Source organism: Sphaerodactylus townsendi, linkage group LG15 (genome assembly GCF_021028975.2).
Source record: "Sphaerodactylus townsendi isolate TG3544 linkage group LG15, MPM_Stown_v2.3, whole genome shotgun sequence".
NCBI classification, from domain to species: Eukaryota; Metazoa; Chordata; class Lepidosauria; order Squamata; family Sphaerodactylidae; genus Sphaerodactylus; species Sphaerodactylus townsendi.
In genome coordinates, this window is record NC_059439.1 from 6,624,444 (window position 1) to 6,646,396 (window position 21,953).

The 21,953-nt window shown below is 46.7% G+C and overlaps 1 protein-coding gene across 2 annotated transcripts in view; it reads left to right on the top strand.

Moving 5' to 3' along the window:
• ERBB2 (erb-b2 receptor tyrosine kinase 2) overlaps window positions 1-21,953 on the top strand; it is a 65,186-nt gene that overhangs the window by 29,717 nt on the left and 13,516 nt on the right. For both annotated transcript variants that reach the window (XM_048517322.1, XM_048517323.1), the window contains exons 5-18: window positions 3,379-3,447; window positions 3,803-3,918; window positions 4,914-5,055; window positions 7,846-7,962; window positions 9,927-10,053; window positions 10,303-10,376; window positions 10,488-10,578; window positions 12,578-12,777; window positions 13,057-13,189; window positions 15,161-15,251; window positions 16,166-16,326; window positions 18,135-18,182; window positions 19,194-19,332; window positions 21,261-21,383. In XM_048517322.1, the coding sequence (XP_048373279.1) occupies window positions 3,379-3,447; window positions 3,803-3,918; window positions 4,914-5,055; window positions 7,846-7,962; window positions 9,927-10,053; window positions 10,303-10,376; window positions 10,488-10,578; window positions 12,578-12,777; window positions 13,057-13,189; window positions 15,161-15,251; window positions 16,166-16,326; window positions 18,135-18,182; window positions 19,194-19,332; window positions 21,261-21,383 (1,631 nt within the window). The remainder of the gene's footprint in view (window positions 1-3,378; window positions 3,448-3,802; window positions 3,919-4,913; window positions 5,056-7,845; window positions 7,963-9,926; window positions 10,054-10,302; window positions 10,377-10,487; window positions 10,579-12,577; window positions 12,778-13,056; window positions 13,190-15,160; window positions 15,252-16,165; window positions 16,327-18,134; window positions 18,183-19,193; window positions 19,333-21,260; window positions 21,384-21,953) is intronic.

Below are 21,953 nucleotides of genomic sequence, written 5' to 3' on the forward strand. Positions count from 1 at the left end.
TGGGAATGGCTTAAAATTAAGTCTCACTTTCCTGGGTTTCTAGAGGCACGTTCTTCCAATGGTCTGATATTTCTGTTTGTTTCTTGTATTGTTATATTCTGGGCGTGAGTCAAAGTTTTAGTTTTAATAAGAGATGTGTGTAAACAGTGCCACACCAATTTATGATTTTGTACATACACACAAGGCTCTGACCCAGATGGCCGAGTCTGGCCTGATCTAGTCAGATCTCAGAAGTTAAGCAGGGATGGCCCTGGTTGGTGCTTAGATGGGAGACCATCCAGAACGTCTAAGGTCAACAGACAGAGGTAGGCAGTGGCAAACCATCTCTGCTTGTCTGTTGCCTTGACCTGGATGGCCCAGGCAACCTTGTCAGATCTTGGAAGCTATTAAGGTTGGCCCTGCTCAATAGTGTGGGAGACCACCAAGGAAGTCCAAGGTAGCCACACAGAGCCTGGGAATGGCAATTCACCTCTGAGAGAATCAGCGTGGTATAGTGGTTAAAAGTGGTTTGATTCCCCACTCTTGCACCTGAGGAGTGGACTCTTATCTGCTGAACTGGATTTCTTCATGTGCTCCTCCACATGAAGCCTTCTGGGTGACCTTGGGCTAGTCACAGTTCTCTCAGATCTCTCCCACCTACTTTGCAACACACACACACACACACACACACACACACACACACACACACACACACACACACACACACACACACACACACACAAATCCAAAACCTACCTGGATTGTGCCACCTATTTAAATTATGCAAACTGGCCTATATATGCCAGTGTGTGGTAGTGGTTAAGAGTGGCAGACTCTAATCCGGAGAACCAGGTTTGATTCCTCACTCCTCCATGTGAGCAGCAGATTCTAATCCAGAAAACCGGGTTTGTTTTCCCCACTTTTCCACATGCAGCCTTCTGGGTTACTTTGAGCTAGTCACATTTCTCTTCGAACTCTCTCCACCCCTCCTACTTCACAAGGTGTCTGTTGTGGGGAGAGGAAGGGAAGGAGTTTGTAAGACGCTTCTAGACTCCTTAAAGGGAGAGAAAAGAGGGGTGGGGTGCAATAACCAACTCTTCCTTTTTCTTGTTACTATTGGAGATGTGGCATGTGCTTGTCAGCTCTCCCCAGACTTCCACATGTGGAATCCCTGAGATGCCACCAGTACCCCTGGGACTGGGCTTTCTCCAAGTGTGTCTGGCCAACTACAATCCTCATCTTTCACTCACCCACTCCCAATTTTGTTTGCGGGCACGTTAACATCTGCACAGGTAGATGCTGCAGTCCTTGGGTACTTGACCCAAAAAAGTTGCCTACCACTGCTCCCTGTCTCTGTGTGTAAAGTGCCGTCAAGTCACAGCCAAATTATGGCAACTCAGTTGGATTTTTTAGGCAAGAGACTCCCAGAGTTGGTTTGCCATTGCCTGCCTCTGCGTAGTGACCCTGGACTTCCTTGGGGGTCTCCCATCCAAATACTAACCAGAGCTGACCCTACTTAGCTTCTGAGATCTGATGAAATAAGGCTAGCCTGAGCCATCCAGGTTGGCACCTGCTCTAGGGCCACTGGAAACCATATGACTCCCTTCTGGTTGAGATAACCAGACATTTCCAACCCTTTCTAAATCTATCTCCACTTCCATAAGAACTAGAAACGTTTAAAAAACCCCCATCAAAAATGAACATTTGGTTTCTCAGGACAATGGATTCTGACTCCTCCCGTGCCCCTGGTCCTTTCTATGGTCTGTGCAGTTGCGTGAGTTAGTCATGCTTTGTTAACTGCATCCCAGTCACTTCCCGCTTCCTCTGTAACTGGCTGACCACTACTGGCTCACCCTGACTGCATGAATCAAGGTTGGCTCTATTTCCAAAATCCTGGGGATTCCCCATTTGGGGTCTGGGTGACATCATCCTGCCCACTTGGTAGGCCAGCTGTGCCATCGCTTGCCATGTCATCCGAAGCAGAACAATACCCGTCTGAGACTGTGGAAGGAAGTCAGTGGACCCAGAAGCAGCATGTCGCTTTGCTTTGGATAGCCCTGCTAGACTGCTTGCTGGCATCAGGTGTGATGATGATGATATTGATGATGATGATGATGATGATGATGATGATGTGTGATATTGATGTTGTTATTGTTATTGTTATTGATGATGATGATGATGATGATGATGATGATGATGATGATGATGATGATGATGATGATGATGATGATGATGATGATATTGTTATTATTGATGATGATGATGTTGTGTGTGTGTGTGTGTGTGTGTGTGTGTGTGTGTGTGTGTGTGTGTGTGTGTGTGTGTGTGTGTGTGTGTGTGTGTGTGTGTGTGTGTGTGTGTGTGTGTGTGTGTGTGTGTGTGTGTATTCTACACTCAAGCAACTCAGATTCTATGCCAAGGAAAGCCCTGTCTCAGAAAATTATGCTAATTGGGCATATTTTCATAATTTCACTTAATTTATAGAAGGTGTTTTTGTTGTTTATGGGCACAGCGAAAGCCCCGAAGCTCTGCCCCACAAATGCTGGAAGTCAGAGGGCCTAACTGTACATTCCATTTTCCCCGGGGATGTCCCTGAGTAAAGTAGAATATTCTGAAATTCCACACTTTTTGGACCCGTGTGGGACAGATCCAGACTGTGGTGCACAGGGACAAGGAATGTAGATGTTTGGTTTCCTGCCCTTCAGTGGCAAAATAGGGAACTATTTCTCCTGTTGGGGAAATGTAACCTATAACGCATCCAACGGGGCAAATTTCAAGTCCAGAGAAGAGAAGAAGAAGAAGAGTTTGGATTTATGCCCCACCTTTCTGTCCTATAAGGAGACTCAAGGTGGCTTACAAACTCCTTTCCCTTCCTCTCCCCACAACAGACACCTTGTGAGGTAGGCAGGGCTGAGAGAGTTCCAAAGAACTGTGGCTAGCCCGAGGTCACCCAGCAGGAATGTAGGAGTGCGGAAACACATCTGGTTCACCAGATAAGCCTCCACCATTCAGGTGGAGGAGTGGGGAATCCAACCCGCTTCTCCAGATTAGAATCCACCTGCTCTTAACCACTACACCAAGCTGGGGGAATGAGGTTCAAGGCCCCTTTCTCTGTTCCCCTTGGTCCCTTGTGAAGACATCTGTAAGCAAACATCATTGCTCTGGTAAGCCCTCTGGCTTGTGTACCCATACAATTGTGTCTACACAACCCTCTGGACTAGAAATAGAATTTCATACTCGCTGCTACTTCCTGGGCTTTTCCTATGTTTCCATGGATTCATGGCATACATGATTGCTGCCATCACTACCCGTTCTTAGAGTGTCCTCGGTCCCTCTTATCCGATTTTTGCAGAAAGCCACCTTTCAGTGGTGACCTCTTACTTTTCTCTCTTTCTCCAGGCCCCGACTGCCCAGGCATCTGCCCCGATGGCCACTGCTGGGGTGAAGCAACACAGAACTGTCAAACAAGTGAGCTCCAGCTGTAGAGAATTTGGTGCCCGCAGGGAGCAGAGTGCACCCCTTTCATGCTCCTTTTTGCCTTTGCAGTGCAGAGCAGAGCTGAAAGGGGCATGAAGGAGTGTGCGTGCACCGTGAGGATACTGTGCTTTGTGCAAGAGCCCTGAAGGGCATCTTTCCTTAAGACCTCCCTAGATTTTCTCCTCCCTGTTTTAGCTGCTGCTCCTGGCTCCCTGTACGGGGGTCGCTTGCCGCTTGGGACGCAGCTGCTCCATTCTTGCAGAGTGTTGTGGAGAGGAGACCCCTCTGTGTGTACCGAGAAGGAACGTGGGCTTATGCCTTCCATTTTCTGTTTTGCAATTGCCAGTGACCAGCACAATCTGCGCCAGCAGCTGCCCGAGGTGCAAGGGGCCTCTCCCCACAGATTGCTGCCATGAGCAATGTGCGGCAGGCTGCACGGGACCGAAGCACTCGGACTGCCTGGTGAGTGCGTGCCTTCCGTGGCCTCCTTCTCCAGATTGCTGCAGCGTCTGTTTCTCATTAATCAAAAGTCTTGCCAAGTTTTGATTGCAAAAATACTGACCACACCCTCCTTCCTGATAAGCACCAGAAGGCACAGCCGCAAGAGATCTACCATAGTGGGGACAGACCTGGGGTGGAACACAGCAGGTGACAGGCAGATCCTGGCCAAATAGCAACATTTAAGATTTGTACAGTACTTTAGAATGTCCTCAGTGTTGTGTAAAGCTTTAGATCTTTCATAGGATGATTTCCCCCCCTCCTGCTTCTTTTCTTGAACTGACACTCTGATGTTTTTGACATTTCTGTACTCCTGGAGTATTTTGATACTTCATTGGCATATTCTTGAGATTCCCTACTCTCCTTTTACTTATATTTCTGTAGACTCCCTCCTCCTGTAGACCCCTCCCGTATCCACATCTGCAGGTGTCCTTATTGCTCTGCCTTCATCTTCCACACAGGGGTCCACCACTTTACTGCTAGGTTTTGCCTACATTACATGTCTGCAGTGAAGATGTTAGCTTTCAGGAGGGTCCCAAGAATGGCCCTAATCAGGATACAGGTCCAGAATTCTTCTGAGTTTCAGTGAAGCTCTCGAAGTGATGTATCATTGAAGACTTTTGTGGCTGGAATCAACGGCCTGTTTTGGGTTTTCCGGGCTGTGTAGCCATGGTCGGGTAGGTTTTACCTCTAATGTTTCACTTGCATCTATGACTATCATCTTTAGAGGCATATCCTGAAACACATCTTACCGTGACGTTACTGTGCATTGTGTGGTATTACCACTGTTGGAGAATATTTTTATAGCTGCCTCTGAAGATGCCAGCCATTGATACAGCTGAAATGCTAGGAGCAAAAACTACCAGACCACTGCCATGCCGCCCCAAAAACCCACAATGGCCAGTCCTTACAGCGAGTTTGCCTTTTTTGTTTTTCAAAACTGCCAACTTTCCCCCCAGGCCTGCCTACACTTCAACCACAGCGGGATCTGTGAGCAACACTGCCCGCTCTTCTTCCACTACATCCAGGACAACTTTGAATCTGTTCCCAATCCAGACGGACGGTATACCTTTGGAGCCACATGTGTTACTAAATGCCCTTGTAAGTCTACATTAGTCCCTAAGGATGAATGTGTGTGTTGGGGACAGGGAGGCAGATTTTGGAGTTGAAAAATCCCTGAAATGTTGATGACCATTGACTTAATTCCACAATTTTATCCCTGAATTCTCATTAAACTGAATGCTATTCCATGCTGATAGAATTCCTTGCACTGTGAACTGGATGGGAAAAGTCTTCCTGACATGCTTGGTTTCTACATGCAGGCTGTTTTCCCCATTTTCAGGGAACATTCAGCTGTGTAACCCTGCCTCAGCACTGGGACAGCCCAGAGAAGCAAGCACCTTCATGAGTTCATTGCTGTTGGTTCATTGCCATTGCTGTTGCTCGTGAATACATTTGCAGTTCTCTTGCTGATTTTAGTTGCCGTTTCAGATTTGACATTTTGAGTCTTTGTGAAATGATGGCAACTTGGCGGAAAGGGGTGGGGGGAGATTGTTGGCTTCTGTCCAACCCTACCCCCCCCCCCAAAAAAAACTTAAGGGCACTAAAGTTTTTGTAAGAGCAGTGCCACCAATTTTCCCTTCCTATTGAAGAACTCCATTTTGCCCCCTGTTCTGAGGGTCTGTTTATACTTTCTCGACTAGGAGCCCAGTTGCAGTGGGTGGGGTGGGTGAGGGGAGTAAATTTCAAGTACTAAAATTATTGTGCAGTTATTTTATTTTTTCTGTCCTGAATCTACTGGCAATCAATTTCACTGGGTACCCCCTGTCTTAGTATTACGACAGTGGGCACGTTTTCTCCACTGTCTCTGTACCACTCATCTTTTGGAGAGCATAAGAGAACAAATGGCAGAACTGAATGCTCTGGATTCAAATGTTACCCTTGCCTCAAATCTAGACAAGCAATTCTCTTTCAGCCTCTGAATTCATAGGAAGATGAGTGTGGATGCTTCACAGTGATATCCTTTTACAAGAAGAAAACTAGCAGGTTAAAGAGAAGGATTTTCCGTACCTTTCACTTTGACCAACTAGCTTTCCATGGGTAGGGAGAGTGCCAGTTGTTCAGACCTGCAGCTACGTGATCTGGTAGTTTTTCTGAACAACCAAACAGTCTCTGAGATTTAGACTTGGTGAAGGCCCGTTGGAACCAGTGGATACATGGGCAATTGAGACATTGAAAGTAATTCACTGCAGAAAATAGTTTGAGCCTCCACATAGATTGCTGCATACATTAACAGTGCACATATACACATGTGGTGTGTATGTGCTGGAAAGGTGTCAGCAGCTGTCAGTTTCATAGGATTTCTTGTATGTCTTAGATGGCCTTTGGTGAATATTTACCTGAACCACAGGCTTGTTCTGAAGTCTAAGAAGTTAACCCTGAGGAGCAGCAGTGGCGTAGTGGGTTAAGAGCAGGTGTACTCTAATCTGGAGGAACCAGGTTTGATTCCCCTCTTTGCCGCCTGAGCTGTGGAGGCTTATCTGGGAAGCTAGATTAGCTTGTGCATTCCAACACACGTCAGCTGGGTGACCTTGGCCTAGTCACAGTTCTCTCTCAGCCCCACCTACCTCACAAGGTGTTTGTTGTGAGGGGGGAAGGGAAAGGAGTTTGTAAGCCCCTTTCTCCTTGCAGGAGAGAAAGGGGGGATATAAATTCAACTCTTCTTCTAAGCAGAGGCACATCCTTCTAAACTCTTGGACCTCTGTGAACATAGAATGGTTCCGCTGTGTGTAAGATTGTAGTGGAAAACCAGTGTGGTGAAGTGGTTGGTGACCTGGGCTAGGATCTGGGAGCCAATAAGAAAAGGGGAAATTAACAAACTTAACCCTAAAAAAAAGTTAACAACCAAAAGGTCAAGAGTAGACAATGGCCACTAGATTAAAAAAACAGCTTGATAGTGAAAAATGATTGGCAGACTACATTATACCTTTTGAGTGGACCCTGGTTTTATGTTGAAGACCTATGGACCAGTTTTATACAACTTTCTAATAATTGATCTCAGTCACACATGTGTTTTATTTGTATTTATAGTCTGGTAGCGAATACATTGAATTATCACTTTTGACCACTGATGAAGGCCAGTGGGACGCACCGTGTCTGATTTCCCATGTTACAAGTGTGACATAGGAATTCTTTGTGTTGTGGCATTGTGATTTTGTGCACATGCTATCGTGGGCCTTCTGCTATGATGTGATGATTTTAGTTTGTAATAAATGCATATATATTTTCACTATCAAGCAGTTTTTTAAATCTAGTGGCCCTTGACTACTCTTGACCTTTTGGTACTTAATTTGAGGATCTGGGAGACCCAGATTTGAGCCCCCTTTTGCCATGGAAGCTTACTGATCGACTTTGGGACAGCCATTCCCTCGCTGCCTGGACTACCTCGCAGGGTGGTGAGATCCCTGAAAGATCAGTAAAATAAAAATGTAATAGATGGAAAACTCAAGGGCAGTGGCAGAGCCATAAGTTAAGTGTCAGACTGGGATCTGAGAAACCCAGGTTCGAATCCTGCTGTTGCCATGGAAACTTGTGGGGAGGCTGTAGGCCAGTCACACACTCTCAGCCCGGCCCTGGCTAGTGTTTGGATGGGAGACCTCCAAGGAATACTGGTGGCAAAGCAGTGGCAAACCACCTCCAAATGATTCTTGCCTTGAAAACTGCACAGATTTGCCTTATGTCATCTGCGACTTGATGGCAAAAGGGAAAAAAATTACAGGGTTGTAGCATGTTCATCTGCATCTTGGTTCCTGGCTGTTTTTCATCTTCCACATGTGGTATTCAACATATCTTGAGTCAATGCTCTCACTTTCCCCCCACTTCTAATTACAGATAACTACTTGGCTGCAGAGGTTGGCTCTTGTACTTTGGTGTGTCCTCGGAACAGCCAGGAGGTGACGGTGGGCGCTGTTCAGAAATGTGAGAAATGCAGCAAACCCTGTCCAGAAGGTAACACTGGGTTTGTGAGGAGAGGGAGGGAGATGAGGGGTTGGGAGGCTGTTTCAGGAGGATTGTAGTGCTTGGTAGGCTACTGTGTATGTGCTGTGCCTTTCCAGCCATGAGATTACTATGAGACCTGATCAGCAGGGCTGCCCTTGGAATCTTCCTCGGATCTTCAGAATGTGGCAAATCTACTAACTGGAATGACCATTTGAGCTTATTTGACACACACTAAAAAAGGGGGCACTGGCTGACACATGTGGCTCAATTCACGGTGATGTTTTGCTAGCCCTAAATAGACAAGGGACCAGGGATCTCTTGTCTGAAGTTGCAAGAGTGGTTCAAGGTGTTTTGTTGTTCTGAGCAAGATATACTACTTAGTGTGATTCAGTGGTTAAAAGTGGTGGACTCTAATCTGGAAAACCAGGTTTGATTCCCTGCTCCCCCACATGAACAGCAGAAATGTCTGGTTATCTCAACCAGAAGGCAGTCGTATGGTTTCCAGTGGCCCTAGAGCAGGTGGCCACCTGGATGGCTCAGGCTAGCCTTATTTCATCAGATCTCAGAAGCTAAGCAGGGTCAGCCCTGGCTAGTACTTGGATGGAGACAACCAAAGAAGTCCAGGCCCTCAGACTCAAGGCATGCTTCTGCGAGTAGGGGAAGTAAGTCCTGGATTTACTTGAACAGGGGAGGCAGCCAACATGGAGTCACTCTGCTTTCATGCGGATAGCACTGCCTGGTCAACTGATGGGTGGTGTCCCAGGAGGGCCCAGAGGGGCAGAGAATGGAGGCAGGGAACTATTCCTGGCCTTTTGCCACTTGCAAGGCCCTGGGGAGCGGTTAGAAATTTCCAGGGGTGTGCAGGGATTGGGAGGCCTGTTCCTCCAGGCATTTGGCCAGCTGGGCTGAGTGTGGTTCCATTGTCCCGGCCTCCGGTGGGCTTCAGGGTGGGAAGGGAGGGGTTTTTAAAATCACCATTTGCGTTATATTTTGTGTTTTATTCTGGTTTTATTAAAAAGTTGTTTTGTATTGGTTTTAAATTATGTTATTAACAGTCTACTGTGTTGTGCGCTGCCCTGAGCCCTTCGGGGGAGAGCGGCTAACAAATCTAAAGTATAAACAAACAAATAAATAAATAAGAGATCTGGGAAGAAGACTGCTGGTGGCTTTTCTGTGGAGGTTGCACAGGAGAGAGCTGGAAAGATGAAAAGGAGAATTGCAGGGGTTGTTCTGTGTTTGTTCTAAGGCCTTGAAGGCCCCTTCGGTTCACCCAGCTCACTATTACTGAGTTCATGGAGGGACGGGATGGAAGAAGGAGGAGGAGTTTGGATTTATACCCCACCCCCTTCTCTCCTGTAAGAAGACACAAAGGGGCTTAGAAACTCTTTTCCTTTCCCTTCCCCAACAAACACCCAGTGAGGTGGGTGGGGCTGTGAGAGCTCAGAAGAATTGTGACTAGCCCAAGGTCACCCAGCTGTCATGTGTTGGAGTACAGATAATCTAGTTTTCCAGATAAGCCTCCACAGCTCAAGTGGCAGAGCAGGGAATCAAACCTGGGTCCTCCAGATTAGAGTTCATCTGCTCTTAACCACTGCGCCACTGCTGCTCCTGGAGACTCCAGAGTCATAGAATCATGGGACTGGAAGGGACCAAGCAGGCCATCTAGGCCAACCCTAGAACAGCTTAGAGCATCCCTGACAAATGTTCATCCAGGCGCTGCTTGAAGATTCCCTCTCTAGGCAGCCAATTCCACTGCTCAACTGCTCTTACTGAAAAATTTATTTTCCTAGTATTGAGCCAGTTCCTTTCTGCCCATAATTTCAACCCATTATTGGGAGTCCTATATTCAGCTGCTGGTTCCACATATTTGCCTGGCCTAGGTAGATAGCTGGCTCAGAACAGGTTTCCAGGCTGATTTCTAGGCTCAGCCTCCGCTTCCATGTAGTTCATACCTTTTTCTTTCTCTCACGCAGTCTGCTATGGCTTGGGGATGGATTTCCTGAAAGGAGTACGGGCCGTCAACGCCTCCAACATAAAGCACTTTATTGGCTGCACCAAGATTTTTGGCAGCTTAGCATTTCTTAAAGAGACCTTTCTAGGGTGAGTGACCGAAAGGTGTTTTTTGGTTTGTTTTGCTTTAGGGTGAGACTTCCCTGTAAAAATCCACTGCAGTACCCCTGACCACACTCATCTCAGTAGCCAAGAACCTAAGTTATTAGTTACCGCTTCAGTTACTGGCAGTGCAGAACTTTATATAATAATGTAAGAAGAAGTAGAGGCACAGAGGGAAAGTTTTATGTATTCACCATTTATTTTTCACTGCTGGTTTCCCCTTTCCTTTCCATCCAGGGATCCTTCCACAAATACCCCACCTCTGGCCCCTGAACAACTTCAAGCTTTTGAGAACCTGAAGGATCTAACAGGTACGTAAGAAGCTAGGTAACTGCTATATCATTATGGAAGGTAGCATCCTTTGTATATTTGGGATCGTGTTTCTGAATCAGACACCCCTGACTTTGTGTTTCTGTCCACAGGTTTCTTATTTATTGAGTACTGGCCAGAAAACCTGCCAGACTTAAGCCCCTTCCAGAATCTCCAGAAGATCCGGGGACGAGCGCTCTATAAGTAGGTTTTCTCCCAGGAATTTGGCAGTGTAAAATCTATGTTGTTGTGTGGTCAAGCCCAACAGGATCTGCAGAATTTGGTGGGCTTAGAGTGGAGATTAGCAGGGTTTACTTTGGCCAGTATTTGGGTGGAAGGCAACCAAGAAGTACCAGGGGCATGACTTGGAGGCAGGCAATAGTTTGGCTGAGTATGTGTGGTTGGCCCAAGGTCACCCAGCGAGTGTCCATGGTGAAGTCGGTATTTGAACCCAGATTGGCAGCTTAAAGTGATAGTTGTTACAAACGTTATAATCAGAGTGATACATTGCTGTTAACACTATTTACTATCTTGTTCACAAATGTAATGTACATAAGTTGCTTATCAGTTGACAGTGGTGGGCATGCATTTAAAAAGCTGCTTTTCTTTGCATGGTTGTGGAAACGGAGGATAGAACTGTGTTTCCGCTTCCACCTGAATTTCAGAGAAAAGGAGACATTTATGCATCTGGATTACTCACAGATGCTGCTGTATCTAAGGCTCCTTCCACACTTGCAGAATAATGCACTTTCAATCCACTTTCAATGCACTTGGCAGCTGTGCAGAATAGCAAGATCCACTTGCCAACAGTTGTGACAGTGGATTATTCTGCATGTGCGGAAGGGATCCAAATGTGTGGGTTTAATAAGATATAAAAGCACCATATATAAATCAATTAAAAACTTTGATATATAAGCAGCTGGAAGCCAACGGGCCCAATGTGTTCAATTCCTTGGTCAAAACTGTTCATTTAGCGAATTTTGTGGAAAGGATGCCATTTGGTAATTGTGTGCTTCCCTTCCCTCTCATTATGTTTTCCACGGCTGTTACTACCACTGCCCCCCCATCCCCCACAATACTTTATTGGTGTCAGATGGGGGGGAAAAAGGTATGGTGGTGCAGAAGAACAAAAGTTCAGCATCCCCACCCCATTTTGCTTGCCCTCTCTCCACTGCAAAATTTCCTCTCCAAACCTTTTGCTGGGATGGGCTGCTGCTCTTCAACTGGGAAAGTTCCCAAGGGTAACTGGTAGCCAGACCCAAGCTGAGCAGAGAGCTGCAAGGGCCCCTTGGTTGGGATCCAGGCAGTGGTGGGATTCAACCAGATCAACCACCGATTCTCCCCCCTGCCATGCGCCCCTCCACCACCCACTTACCTGGCTGCTGCGCCCTCGGCCCCCCTTTCTGATGTTGGGCGGGGAGGGAAGGCAAGGCAGCCGCTTTAGGGGGCTGGTGGCAGGGGGCTGACCACCAATTGGGCCACGTGGCGCACCTCTGGGTCAGCGGTGCGGCCTGTGGCCTCCAGCAAGCCACCCTGGCAGGCCGCACTGCACACACAGTGCAATTAGGAGCTGACCCTCCGTGGGGCCTGGCCAATCAAACCGCATGTGCGGCGCAGCCTGCCAGGGTGGTGCCATGGTGGGATTCAGCCGGTTAGCTATCGGTTCTGCAGACCCGGTGTGAATTGACTGAATCCCACCTCTGGATCCATGTCACAGCAGTGATGAAAATGGATTTGGGCTCACATCCAGTATGCTGTAGTGTTTTAAGAGTGGTTACTATAATCTGGAGAACCAGTTTGATTCCCCACTTGCTCCCATCAGCACCGAACTCCAATCTGGTGACGTGGGTTTGTACCTCCACTTCTCCACATGGAGCCTGCTGGGTGACCCTTGGGCTAGTCTCAGTTCTCTCGGAGCTCTCCCAGCCCCATCTACCTCACAGGGTATCTGTTGTGCGGAAAGGAAGGTCAGGAGCTTGTAAGCTGCTTTGAGACTCCTTAAAGACCGAGAAAAACAGGGCATGAAAGCCAACTCTTCTTTTTCCTCTGCACTAAAGTTGCAATATCACCAAGAAAAGAAGCCTCAGTATTGAGCTGGCAAGACTGGAGATTTGATGATGGGTATCTTTGGCACTGTAGTCGTTCCCTTCCTGACTGAGGTGTCGTTCCCTCCCCCCCTCTTTTTTTTTTTTTTTTTTGCCAGTGGGGCATACTCTCTGACGTTGCAAAACCTCTCCATCTCTTCGCTGGGCCTGCGTTCCCTGCATGAGATTAGCAGCGGAATGGTCCTTGTCCACCACAACCCCAACCTCTGCTTCATCCGGAACGTACCTTGGGAAGACATCTTTAGAAACCCCCGACAGATGCTCTTCCACAACAACAACAAGCCGGCGGAACAGTGTGGTAAGGGGGGGAGGGGACGGGGGACAGGATTGACTGTGCAAGCCTGCCGCCATTTTCTCATTCTGACCTTAGTGTTTGGGGTGACGCAGGAGCAAAATTGCCACTGTGTGAGAATGGCCATTTATGTGTAAGACTGAGAGGCCTCCTTGCGAAGCATGAGGTCTCTTGCCCCTCCCTCTCTTCCGTCTACTTCTGTTTCAGGCCCCCGGCAAACCTTTGGCCACTGCTGATGGAACGGCAGTGAAATGACAGGTTTTACCCCGTTTCTCCTTTCTGCAGAGCTCCACGGCCAGACCTGCTTCTCCCTTTGCTCCAAGGGGCACTGCTGGGGACCCGCGGCAACTCAGTGTGTGTCTTGCAGTGGGTTTCTGCGCAGAGAGGAATGCGTAGAAAGCTGCAATGTCCTAAACGGGTATGTGAGACGGGGGCTGGTGGAATTAGGGTCCTGTCTGAGTGAAAGTCTAGTTCGGCAATGCTCAGTGCCACTCGGTTCAGGTTCCTGTTTGCAGCCTGGGCATCCACACTGTTGCAACACTGGAGCCTCTGTGAGATTTGTGCGCCATGTAGCCTAGGACACGCGGGCAAGTGCGTTGCAAACAGGGCTCTAACCTGGAGCCCCACTAGCTGGCTAAAGCATCATGGTCAGGGGGCCTCAGTGTGGTGCACACCAACACATTTTTGGGTGCCCACCATTTCATTGTATTTATTTATGTGTTAGTTTATAGGCTGCCCTTGTCTGGGAGGGCTCCAGGTATCTTATAACAGGTATTATTACAGTTGTGAAAATAAAACCAGTAATATATTCCCATCATATCTCAGGGCAGGCGGAATAACGCATCAAATGCAGCCTCCCATGCGGACACAAAACCACATAAGAACATAAGAAAGAGCCTGCTGGATCAGACCAGAGTCCATCTAGTCTGGCACTCTGCTACTCGCGGTGGCCCACCAGGTGCCTTTGGGAGCTCACATGCAGGATGTGAAAGCAATGGCCTCCTGCTGCTGTTGCTGCTCCCGAGCACCTGGTCTGCTAAGGCATTTGCAATCTCAGATCAAGGAGGATCAAGATTGGTAGCCGTAGATCCACTTCTCCTCCATAAATCTGTCCAAGCACAACCAAAGGAAGGGGATGGGGGAGATGGAAAAGGGAAGCCAGCTAGACTGGCACTGTTGCAGTCCTAAACCATAAGAATAGCCCCCATTTTACAGGCCTTGCAAAAGTGTAACTGGTCCTTCAGGGCTCTGGTCTCACTGGACAGAGCATTCTGCCAGACTAGAGCCAAAAAGAACTTTTGGAAGTGCATGGGACCAGGTAGGGCTTTTGTCAAGCAAGGTTTTAATTGACTAATGGAGATATAATTGGCTGTGCAAATTTTAAAAAAATATTGCTTTGGCAGCATAAGGATCTACACAAAGAAATTCAGCTATGGCAATCATTTTGTGACTGACTCCGCCTCCTGCAGCAGACATTTTGTGGCAGCCATTTTTTTTTTGCTGCACTCTGCCTGTCATGTCAGAATTCCAAACAGACTCAAAAGGGTTGGAGATTCCCTGCTATTGAGTGCTGGGAAAACAGAATCAAAATACTTTTTCTTTTTTTGGAAAAACCAACTGCACGCTCGGTTATTAGTGAGCTACATGTTATTTGGGCAAGTTTCCAGGTTGCTCATCCGTCAACCCCTTTGGCCCTTGCAGCTGAGCAACTTTCATTCTGGTGCCCTGGAAGAAGCTGTTTCAAAAGAAGTCCATTCACCTTTTTCAAAGCCTGCAAACTTGCTAGGTGTTGCAGCTGAATCTGGGGGGTGGATCAAGAGGCAAATGTGGAGGGGGAACTTATCTAAGGGGGGTGGGGGCTGGTAGGCCTAGGCTGCTGGGTGGCCAGGGACAGGCCAGGGGTGGATCTGACCTTAATCGTCTTCCATTGCCCCTCCAGCCCCTGTTTGCCAGCAGAGCCAGCTTTGGAGATATTCCTCGAGTTTCATGGTTTATCTCCTCTGTCCCGTATGGGGGATTCTTGAGGCTGCTTTTGGTTTTTTACTTTTTTGGGCTCTCTGCACCACGGGGTAGCCCTTTGGAGAGGGCAGGGCCCTGACCCACTGACCTGCTCTGGACTGTGCAAGTGAATATTCTTTGAAGTTTGGGTTTTGGTGCTAGTTAGTGGAATCTGTGTTCTCATGGACGGTTCAGGAAACATGGAAATATCACATCACCCCCATTTCTTGTCCTGGTTAACCTTATCACCATTTTTAAAAAAATTAGCACGATAAAATACATGGTCTGGATGATACAGCTATTCTGCTGAGAGGTTGTTGCCTTTGGGAAGATCAGAGAAGCTGAGCAGTTTCCTAAATTTTGGGCTGATTTGCAATGCCTTCCTTTCCAGAGAGATCCGAGAGCACGTCAATGGAACTCAGTGCCTTCCGTGCCACCTGGAATGCCTGCCCCAAAATGGGACGGAGACCTGTTATGGATCGGTAAGGGCAGAGACTGGAAGCAAGCTAGGCTAGAGCATTTCCACTGTCATTCTGTCTTCCTTGGCTCCATCAACTTGATTCATTTCTGTCGTGCACGTTCAAAGCAGTATCCATCCCCTCCGATATTTCTGTTGAGGTTCCAGCTCTCAGATCTTCAGTCATACGAGGAACTTTTTATTCTTCCGCGGTGCAAGCAGCATTGGCAGTTGCGAGAGCGGAATTTTTTTCCTTATTGCACAAATTTGTGTTTATGGATAATGCCTCCAGTGCTTCTGAGAGCAAGGTTTTCAGATTGTTCATTGAACCCCCTGTCCTTGAGCTGGGCTGCTGAGCAACCCTGTGGTACCTGTTGTGAACTGGCTGAGCATCACAAATGTTCTGTGGCTTGGTAAGGTGACTGTATTGTTCACACGGCCCACTGACGGTCTGTTGGTGTCAAAGGAATTCTGTGCAAAGTTAGAGCACATCCCAACATTGCCCTGGGACTTTTTGTAAAGAGATGCTTAAATTTCTTGGAATCAGGGTTCCTTTCCCTCAACACAGTCTGGAAAACTGCTGGAGTGCCTGGAGTTATGAGGGTGGAGCCTGGGGAGGACAGGGAATTCAGTAGGGTACAAGCGGGCCACAGAGTCCACCCTCCAAAGCACCCATTTTCTCCAGGAGAGCTGATCTCTTTAGTCTGGAGATGAGTGGTAATTCTGGGGGATCCCAAAGTGCTTCCTGGAGAGTGGCATCCCTACCTAACATGCCCCTTGTGCCATTCCTGAGGGTCCTTTGGCCTCAAGAGCAACATTTTGGAGAGGTTGGAGGTGGGGGCGGGTGTGTGTGTGAAAGTTCTGTCCCAGTTGTGGGCCTCTCATCCATGGGATATGTAGTCTGAATCCAACTGAGAAACTTCCTTCTTTCTTTCGTAGGAGGCAGAGCAGTGTGTGGCATGTGCCCATTATAAGGACGGCCTCTCTTGCGTGGAGCGATGTCCCAGTGGCGTGAAAGTGGATGCCTCTTTTGTGCCTATCTGGAAGTATCCTGATGAAGAGGGCACCTGTCAGCTCTGCCCAATCAACTGCACCCACTCGTGAGTTGGCGAGGAAGAAAGGCAGGGGGAGGGATGAGGCTGCAGGGGTTGGCAGCATGGCACCTAGGCCTCACTTAGCTGCCAGAAAGTCCTCTCTTCCATCCTACCCCAGCAACCCTAGTTTTAGTCCACATTTTGAGTATTATTAAGAAATAAAAACCAGCATTTTCTACACAGCCTACCTTTCCCATAACTGTAGTTTAACACAGTACTTTCAGAAAGGGCGCTGGCTGCATAAAGCCTATAGAGCAGTGGTTCCCAAACTTATTTGGCCTACCGCCCCCTTTCCAGAAAAAATATTACTTAGCGCCCCCTGGAAATTAATTTTTTTAAAATTTTAATAGCAATTAAACAGAAAGATATATGTATTAATGTTTCTACCTGTGGCCATCACTGCCCCCCTGGATCGCTGCAGCACCCACCAGGGGGTGGTGGCACCCACTTTGGGAATCACTGCTGTAGAGGCAGTGGAAAGGCAGAGTCTGAGGATGCTGTCCCAAGGAAATCCACAAATATTCAACGAGCTTTAGCTGTGCCTGTGTGATCCTATAATATTGCAAAATCATGCAAAGCAGTTTTCCAAGTGGCACTGCCTCAGATCTCTCGCAACCTCAGTTCTGCCTTGGGGTCATGGCAAAATTACAACAATTTTGAGCATCCACTTTGCTCACAGGCGGTCCTGGGTTTAGTCTCTGGCATCTCCAGAAAAGGATCCGGTTGTTGATGATCCCTAAGGCCTCTCTACCTGACAGCTGCTGCTGGTCAGAGCAGACAAGACTGACTCTTACAGATCAGTGGTCTGGCTCCGTACAGCAGCGGCTTCTTGTCACACAGACTTCGCCTCCCTTCCAGGTGTGGTGTCCTCATCAGAAAGGGCAAGGATTGTAGTATTTAGTTAGTTATTTGGAGACTTGTGCCTCTGGTTTTCCCCACCAGGAAGGTCTCCTGCACCAACTCAAATGGCAAAACTTACTGAATATGATTGAAGGAAGGACAGTGAAATGTTTCAAGAAGTTTGTGGATTCTATAAACCCTAACTAAAATGGAGCAGCAGTGGTGTAGTGGTTAAGAGAAGGTGTACTCTAATCTGGAGGAACTGGGTTTGATTTCCAGCTCTGCTGCTTGAGCTGTGGAGGCTTATCTGGGGAGCTAGATTAGCTTGTGCATTCCAACACACGTCAGCTGGGTGACCTTGGCCTAGTCACAGTTCTCTCTCAGCCCCACCTACCTCACACGGTGTTTGTTGTTGTGGGTGGGGGAAGGGAAAGGAGATTGTCAGCCCCCTTGAGTCTTCTTACAGGAGGAAAGGAAGGGGGGTATAAATCCAACTCTTCTTCTTCATGTACCCCTTTTGCAACATTAGAGTCCGGTTGCCAGATGGCTAGCTCCAAAATAAGAAACACATTATTGGACCATATGAAAATGGGTGTCTGAACAGTAGCAATACTTTTATTAGAATATAAACTTGGTAAGGAACACGCCATTTTATTTTAATACTGAGTAAAGAACACGTCCTTGAAATTAGGAATGGTAGCAAGCTTACATCTGAGTAATGTTGTAATGGAATTATAAGTAGTATTGTTTTTCATATTTTAAACAAAATTACAACAAGTTATAAATGCCAGGACAAGTAGAAGAAGATGGGTTTAATAAAGGATTCCCAGGTATTCATCTAAGGAGTTTCCTATTCTAAAAATTGGTCCGCTGACACTCCATATAATTGTGAGTTGTGCATGAAGTTTAACAGGATGTTTGGACTGACAGCACGTTGAATGATCGCACAGCTTACCAGATGTGTCTCTTTCCAGATGCACGCTGAGAGATGAACTTGGCTGCCCAGTGGATCAGAAGCCAAGGTACTGAACTGCATTGTAGAGCAACAAGATAAAACAGGCCCAGCGGTACACCCAGAGTACATTTATACTTGAAATATACTTCATTCATTCATTCATTCATTCATTCATTCATTCATTCATTCATTCATTCATTCATTCATTCATTCATTCATTCATTCATTCATTCATTCATTCATTCAATATACCGCCCCCCACTGAAGGGCTCTGGGCGGTGTACAATATACATATTAAAAACTTCACAGATAAAACAAGTAACAACATGCTAAAACCATAAATCACAAAAACAAATACCAATTTCCAAACCATAAAATTGTCAGATGGTGGAATCACAGTTCAAGTTTGTTTGTTTGTTTGTTTGTTTCTTTGTTTGTTTCTCCGACTTCTATACCACCCACCCCCGGAGGGCTCTGGTTGCAATCCATAGCATGTTACGAGGGTGGTCTAAACATAAGATGGAATACAAATGTAATGCAGGGGATGGCATTTTAGAAATGGCAGTGGCAAAAAGAATACTACCATTTGTTGCTGCCACCTGTACTGTTTCCCATTTTAGAATCCAGTGGCAGCGGATTGATATGTTTATATTTGGATGGGATATCACATTTTGTGGGATATGTGGAGGGCACAGGGTAGGGACAAAAGCTATGCAGATGTTCAAGAATGTCAGGGAAGCTAATGTTTTTTTTTTAATGCACATTTCAGTTTAAAAAGATTTAAAAACAGAGCAGCCTTTTGGCTTTCCGAATGTTGCAGATAAACCATATAGTGTAATTTCCCATATGTGAGCAATAGGGTTGTGCTCAGGGAGAGACCTAAGTTGTGATGGGATTCCCCAGATCTCACAGGTGACTAGCAACTGATGAGTCTCCTCTGTCTGCTCAGTTGGTCCCAATCCCCACAGGAGGTAAACCAGCCTGTGACACTTGCCCCTTGCTAAAGAAATCAAGGTTGTCCTGGCCTAGAAGCATTCTCCATTTTCCTCTCTCTCTGTCTCTGTCTTCCTTTGCCCAGCCAAGCAACTTCCATCGTCGCTGGAGTGGTGGGTGCTGCGCTCGCCCTGGTCCTCTTCTTCCTCATTATCATCTGCATCAATCGGCGGAAGCAGCAGGAGCGGAAGCACACGATGCGGCGTCTCCTCCAGGAGACAGAGGTATGACTTCCTGCTGCCAGCCTGAAACAGGACAGGGTCCAGTCAGCTTTTTGGCTGCAGAGGAAGAAATGTGGGCTCCCCTTTGACCACCCAAAAAGGCGATGCCGGGAATCGTGCGATCTGTATGAATGAAAAACCTTGGGGGACTTGGATTGTAGTAAGGAGGGTTGCTGGGCAGGATGTGAAAAAGCTGGCTGGACCTGACCCCAAGATGCTTGTAGCAAAATCAAAATAGAAAGGGAAAGGGAAAAAAACTCTTTGGCCCCCGAAAACCAGGTAACAAAGAACGTTGACACAAAGAGAAAACCTAATGGCGGAACAAATGCTAATAGGTTACATATAATAAATGAACAAAACTTTTAAAACATTACAAATAGTTTTTAAAAAATAATTAAAGTGAAATGTGTTTTGGCCAATAGCCTTCCTCCATGGTACAAATTTTTAAAATACACACCATAAGATAAAATTATACAAATTACAAAATACTACCTTACTGACCTAAGCTTTAAAGCATATAAAAGAAGTAGGGCCAGTTCATTAACTGGATAGCCATTATTCATTTTTGGAATCGATTAGGATCATAAAGAATCATTTATCAGAGGGTTGTTATACCTGGTCCAAACATCTCAGTAAGCAAGGTCAGAGTGAATCATGGCTCGACAGTGTGTATATCCACATTCAGTAAGCAAGTTAACAACATTACACCTGTTCACAATGCATGGAAGTTTTCTAATTTATCATTTATAATTCATTAACATTTATTTCCTTATTGGGCTTTTTGTCAGCCATCTTGGTTCCCTAGATTTTTGTGCAAATTAATGCTTAGCATTTTAAATTGTAGTGATGGTGAGGGTTGTATGCATGCACGGTCCATGTAGTCATGTAACCTCCTTGCTCAGGAGCAGTATACCTCTGGATGTCAGCTGTTGGGCAGGGGGCAAGCAACTGGGGAAGGCTTTTCCCTTCATGCCCTGCTTGAGAACATCATGTTGGCTGCCCTTTGACAACAAAAGTACTGGAGTGGATGGACCTAGCAGGTAGTTTATAAAGTATACTTGAATGTACCCAAAGAAGCCTCCTTATGAATAATCCTCGCAGAGATGCTGAACAGCTTGTGGGAATGAATGCCACATTGAAAGCTCTAATGGCTTCGGACTTGCCCCTCCCCCCCAAATGGTCTCTTCCTCATCTTCATCCCTGCTCTCTTTCCCTGATCCTACATAAGTGAAGTGGGTCGCAACTAGAAGGGGGTTTTCTCCATAACAACAGTCTTTTTTTGGAATGCCCTACCCCTTCAGGCCTGCCCCGCACCTACTGTTTGGATTTGACACACCAGACTGCAACCTTCCTGGTAGCCTGGGGTTTTAATTGATATATCCTCTTACTGTAGTTATCTGTTTTATTATTTTTATTGCTCTCGTGTCTTGTATCCTGTTAGTCTGATTATGACCCTTTCCACACAAATCACTTTAAAACATTTCTAAAATGTTTTCAACCCCCTCCCCATTAAAAAAACCCCCAGAAATGGTGCAGATAAACAGGTGAGGGGGAACAGAGTGAGCGCAGAAAATGGCACTGAAAAAGAAGTCTGGGGCAACTCAGAGGAGTGGAAAACATCTTAAAGAGATCGTCCAGGCAACTGAAGATGTTTGAAAAACGTTTCAGCAAAGAATTGTTTTAAAAGGACATTCATTTAAAATGCTTTGAGGCTGCCCATAAAACGTTTTGGGAACCAAAGGGGGTAAAAACAATGCCAAACTTCATGGAGGACACATTTTTATTTCCTGCCTCAAAATTTTGACAGGTTTGTGTGGAAAGGGCTGTTCTGATGACTCTCTCCTGTATTGGACACTGATAGAAAAAGTATCTCCCTCTCTTTTTGTCTCTGTATTTTTTGGTACCTTCTCCTCTTTGCCCATGGCTGGTAGCTGGTGGAACCGTTGACCCCCAGCGGAGCCCTGCCTAACCAGGCTCAGATGCGCATTCTCAAGGAGACGGAATTGAAAAAAGTCAAGGTTTTGGGGTCCGGCGCTTTTGGGACGGTTTACAAGGTGAGCAGAGTGGAAGTTGCTCAGCTGTGAGGGTTTAAGGGGCTGAGTGATGGAGACCTGGAAACTCTCCCAGGTAACACATGGCTCTATAATAATCTGGCACACAACTGAAGTGTTTTGAGCCCAGGTTGACTGTGTTTTCCCAATACCCACAAGAGGCTGTCAATGTGATGTTTTGACGAGTTAGTGGAGCTCTAATTTAGAGCATGGTTTGCAATACATTTGTGTGAGTGTCTGAGGCAACATGGCACATGAATCTCACAGTTCATCCAGAGTTGCAACCATGTGGCAGCTTAGCCTGCAAAGAGAGAATGAACAGAAGCCTGAATCTAGCAGTGCCGGAGAGCTGACATGACACAATGGAGGGGCTGGGTTCAGATTCTATCTCTGGCGTGGAAGCTTGCTGGATGACGCTGGGTCATTCACATATTCTCAACCTAACCCACCTTACAGGATTGTTGTGAGGATCAAATGGAGGAAGGAGGAACCACAGATGCATGCTTTTAGTTCCCTGGAAGAAGGGAAAGCAAAAAATTGATTGGCGTCTTAGGACAAAACTAGTTGCTACTG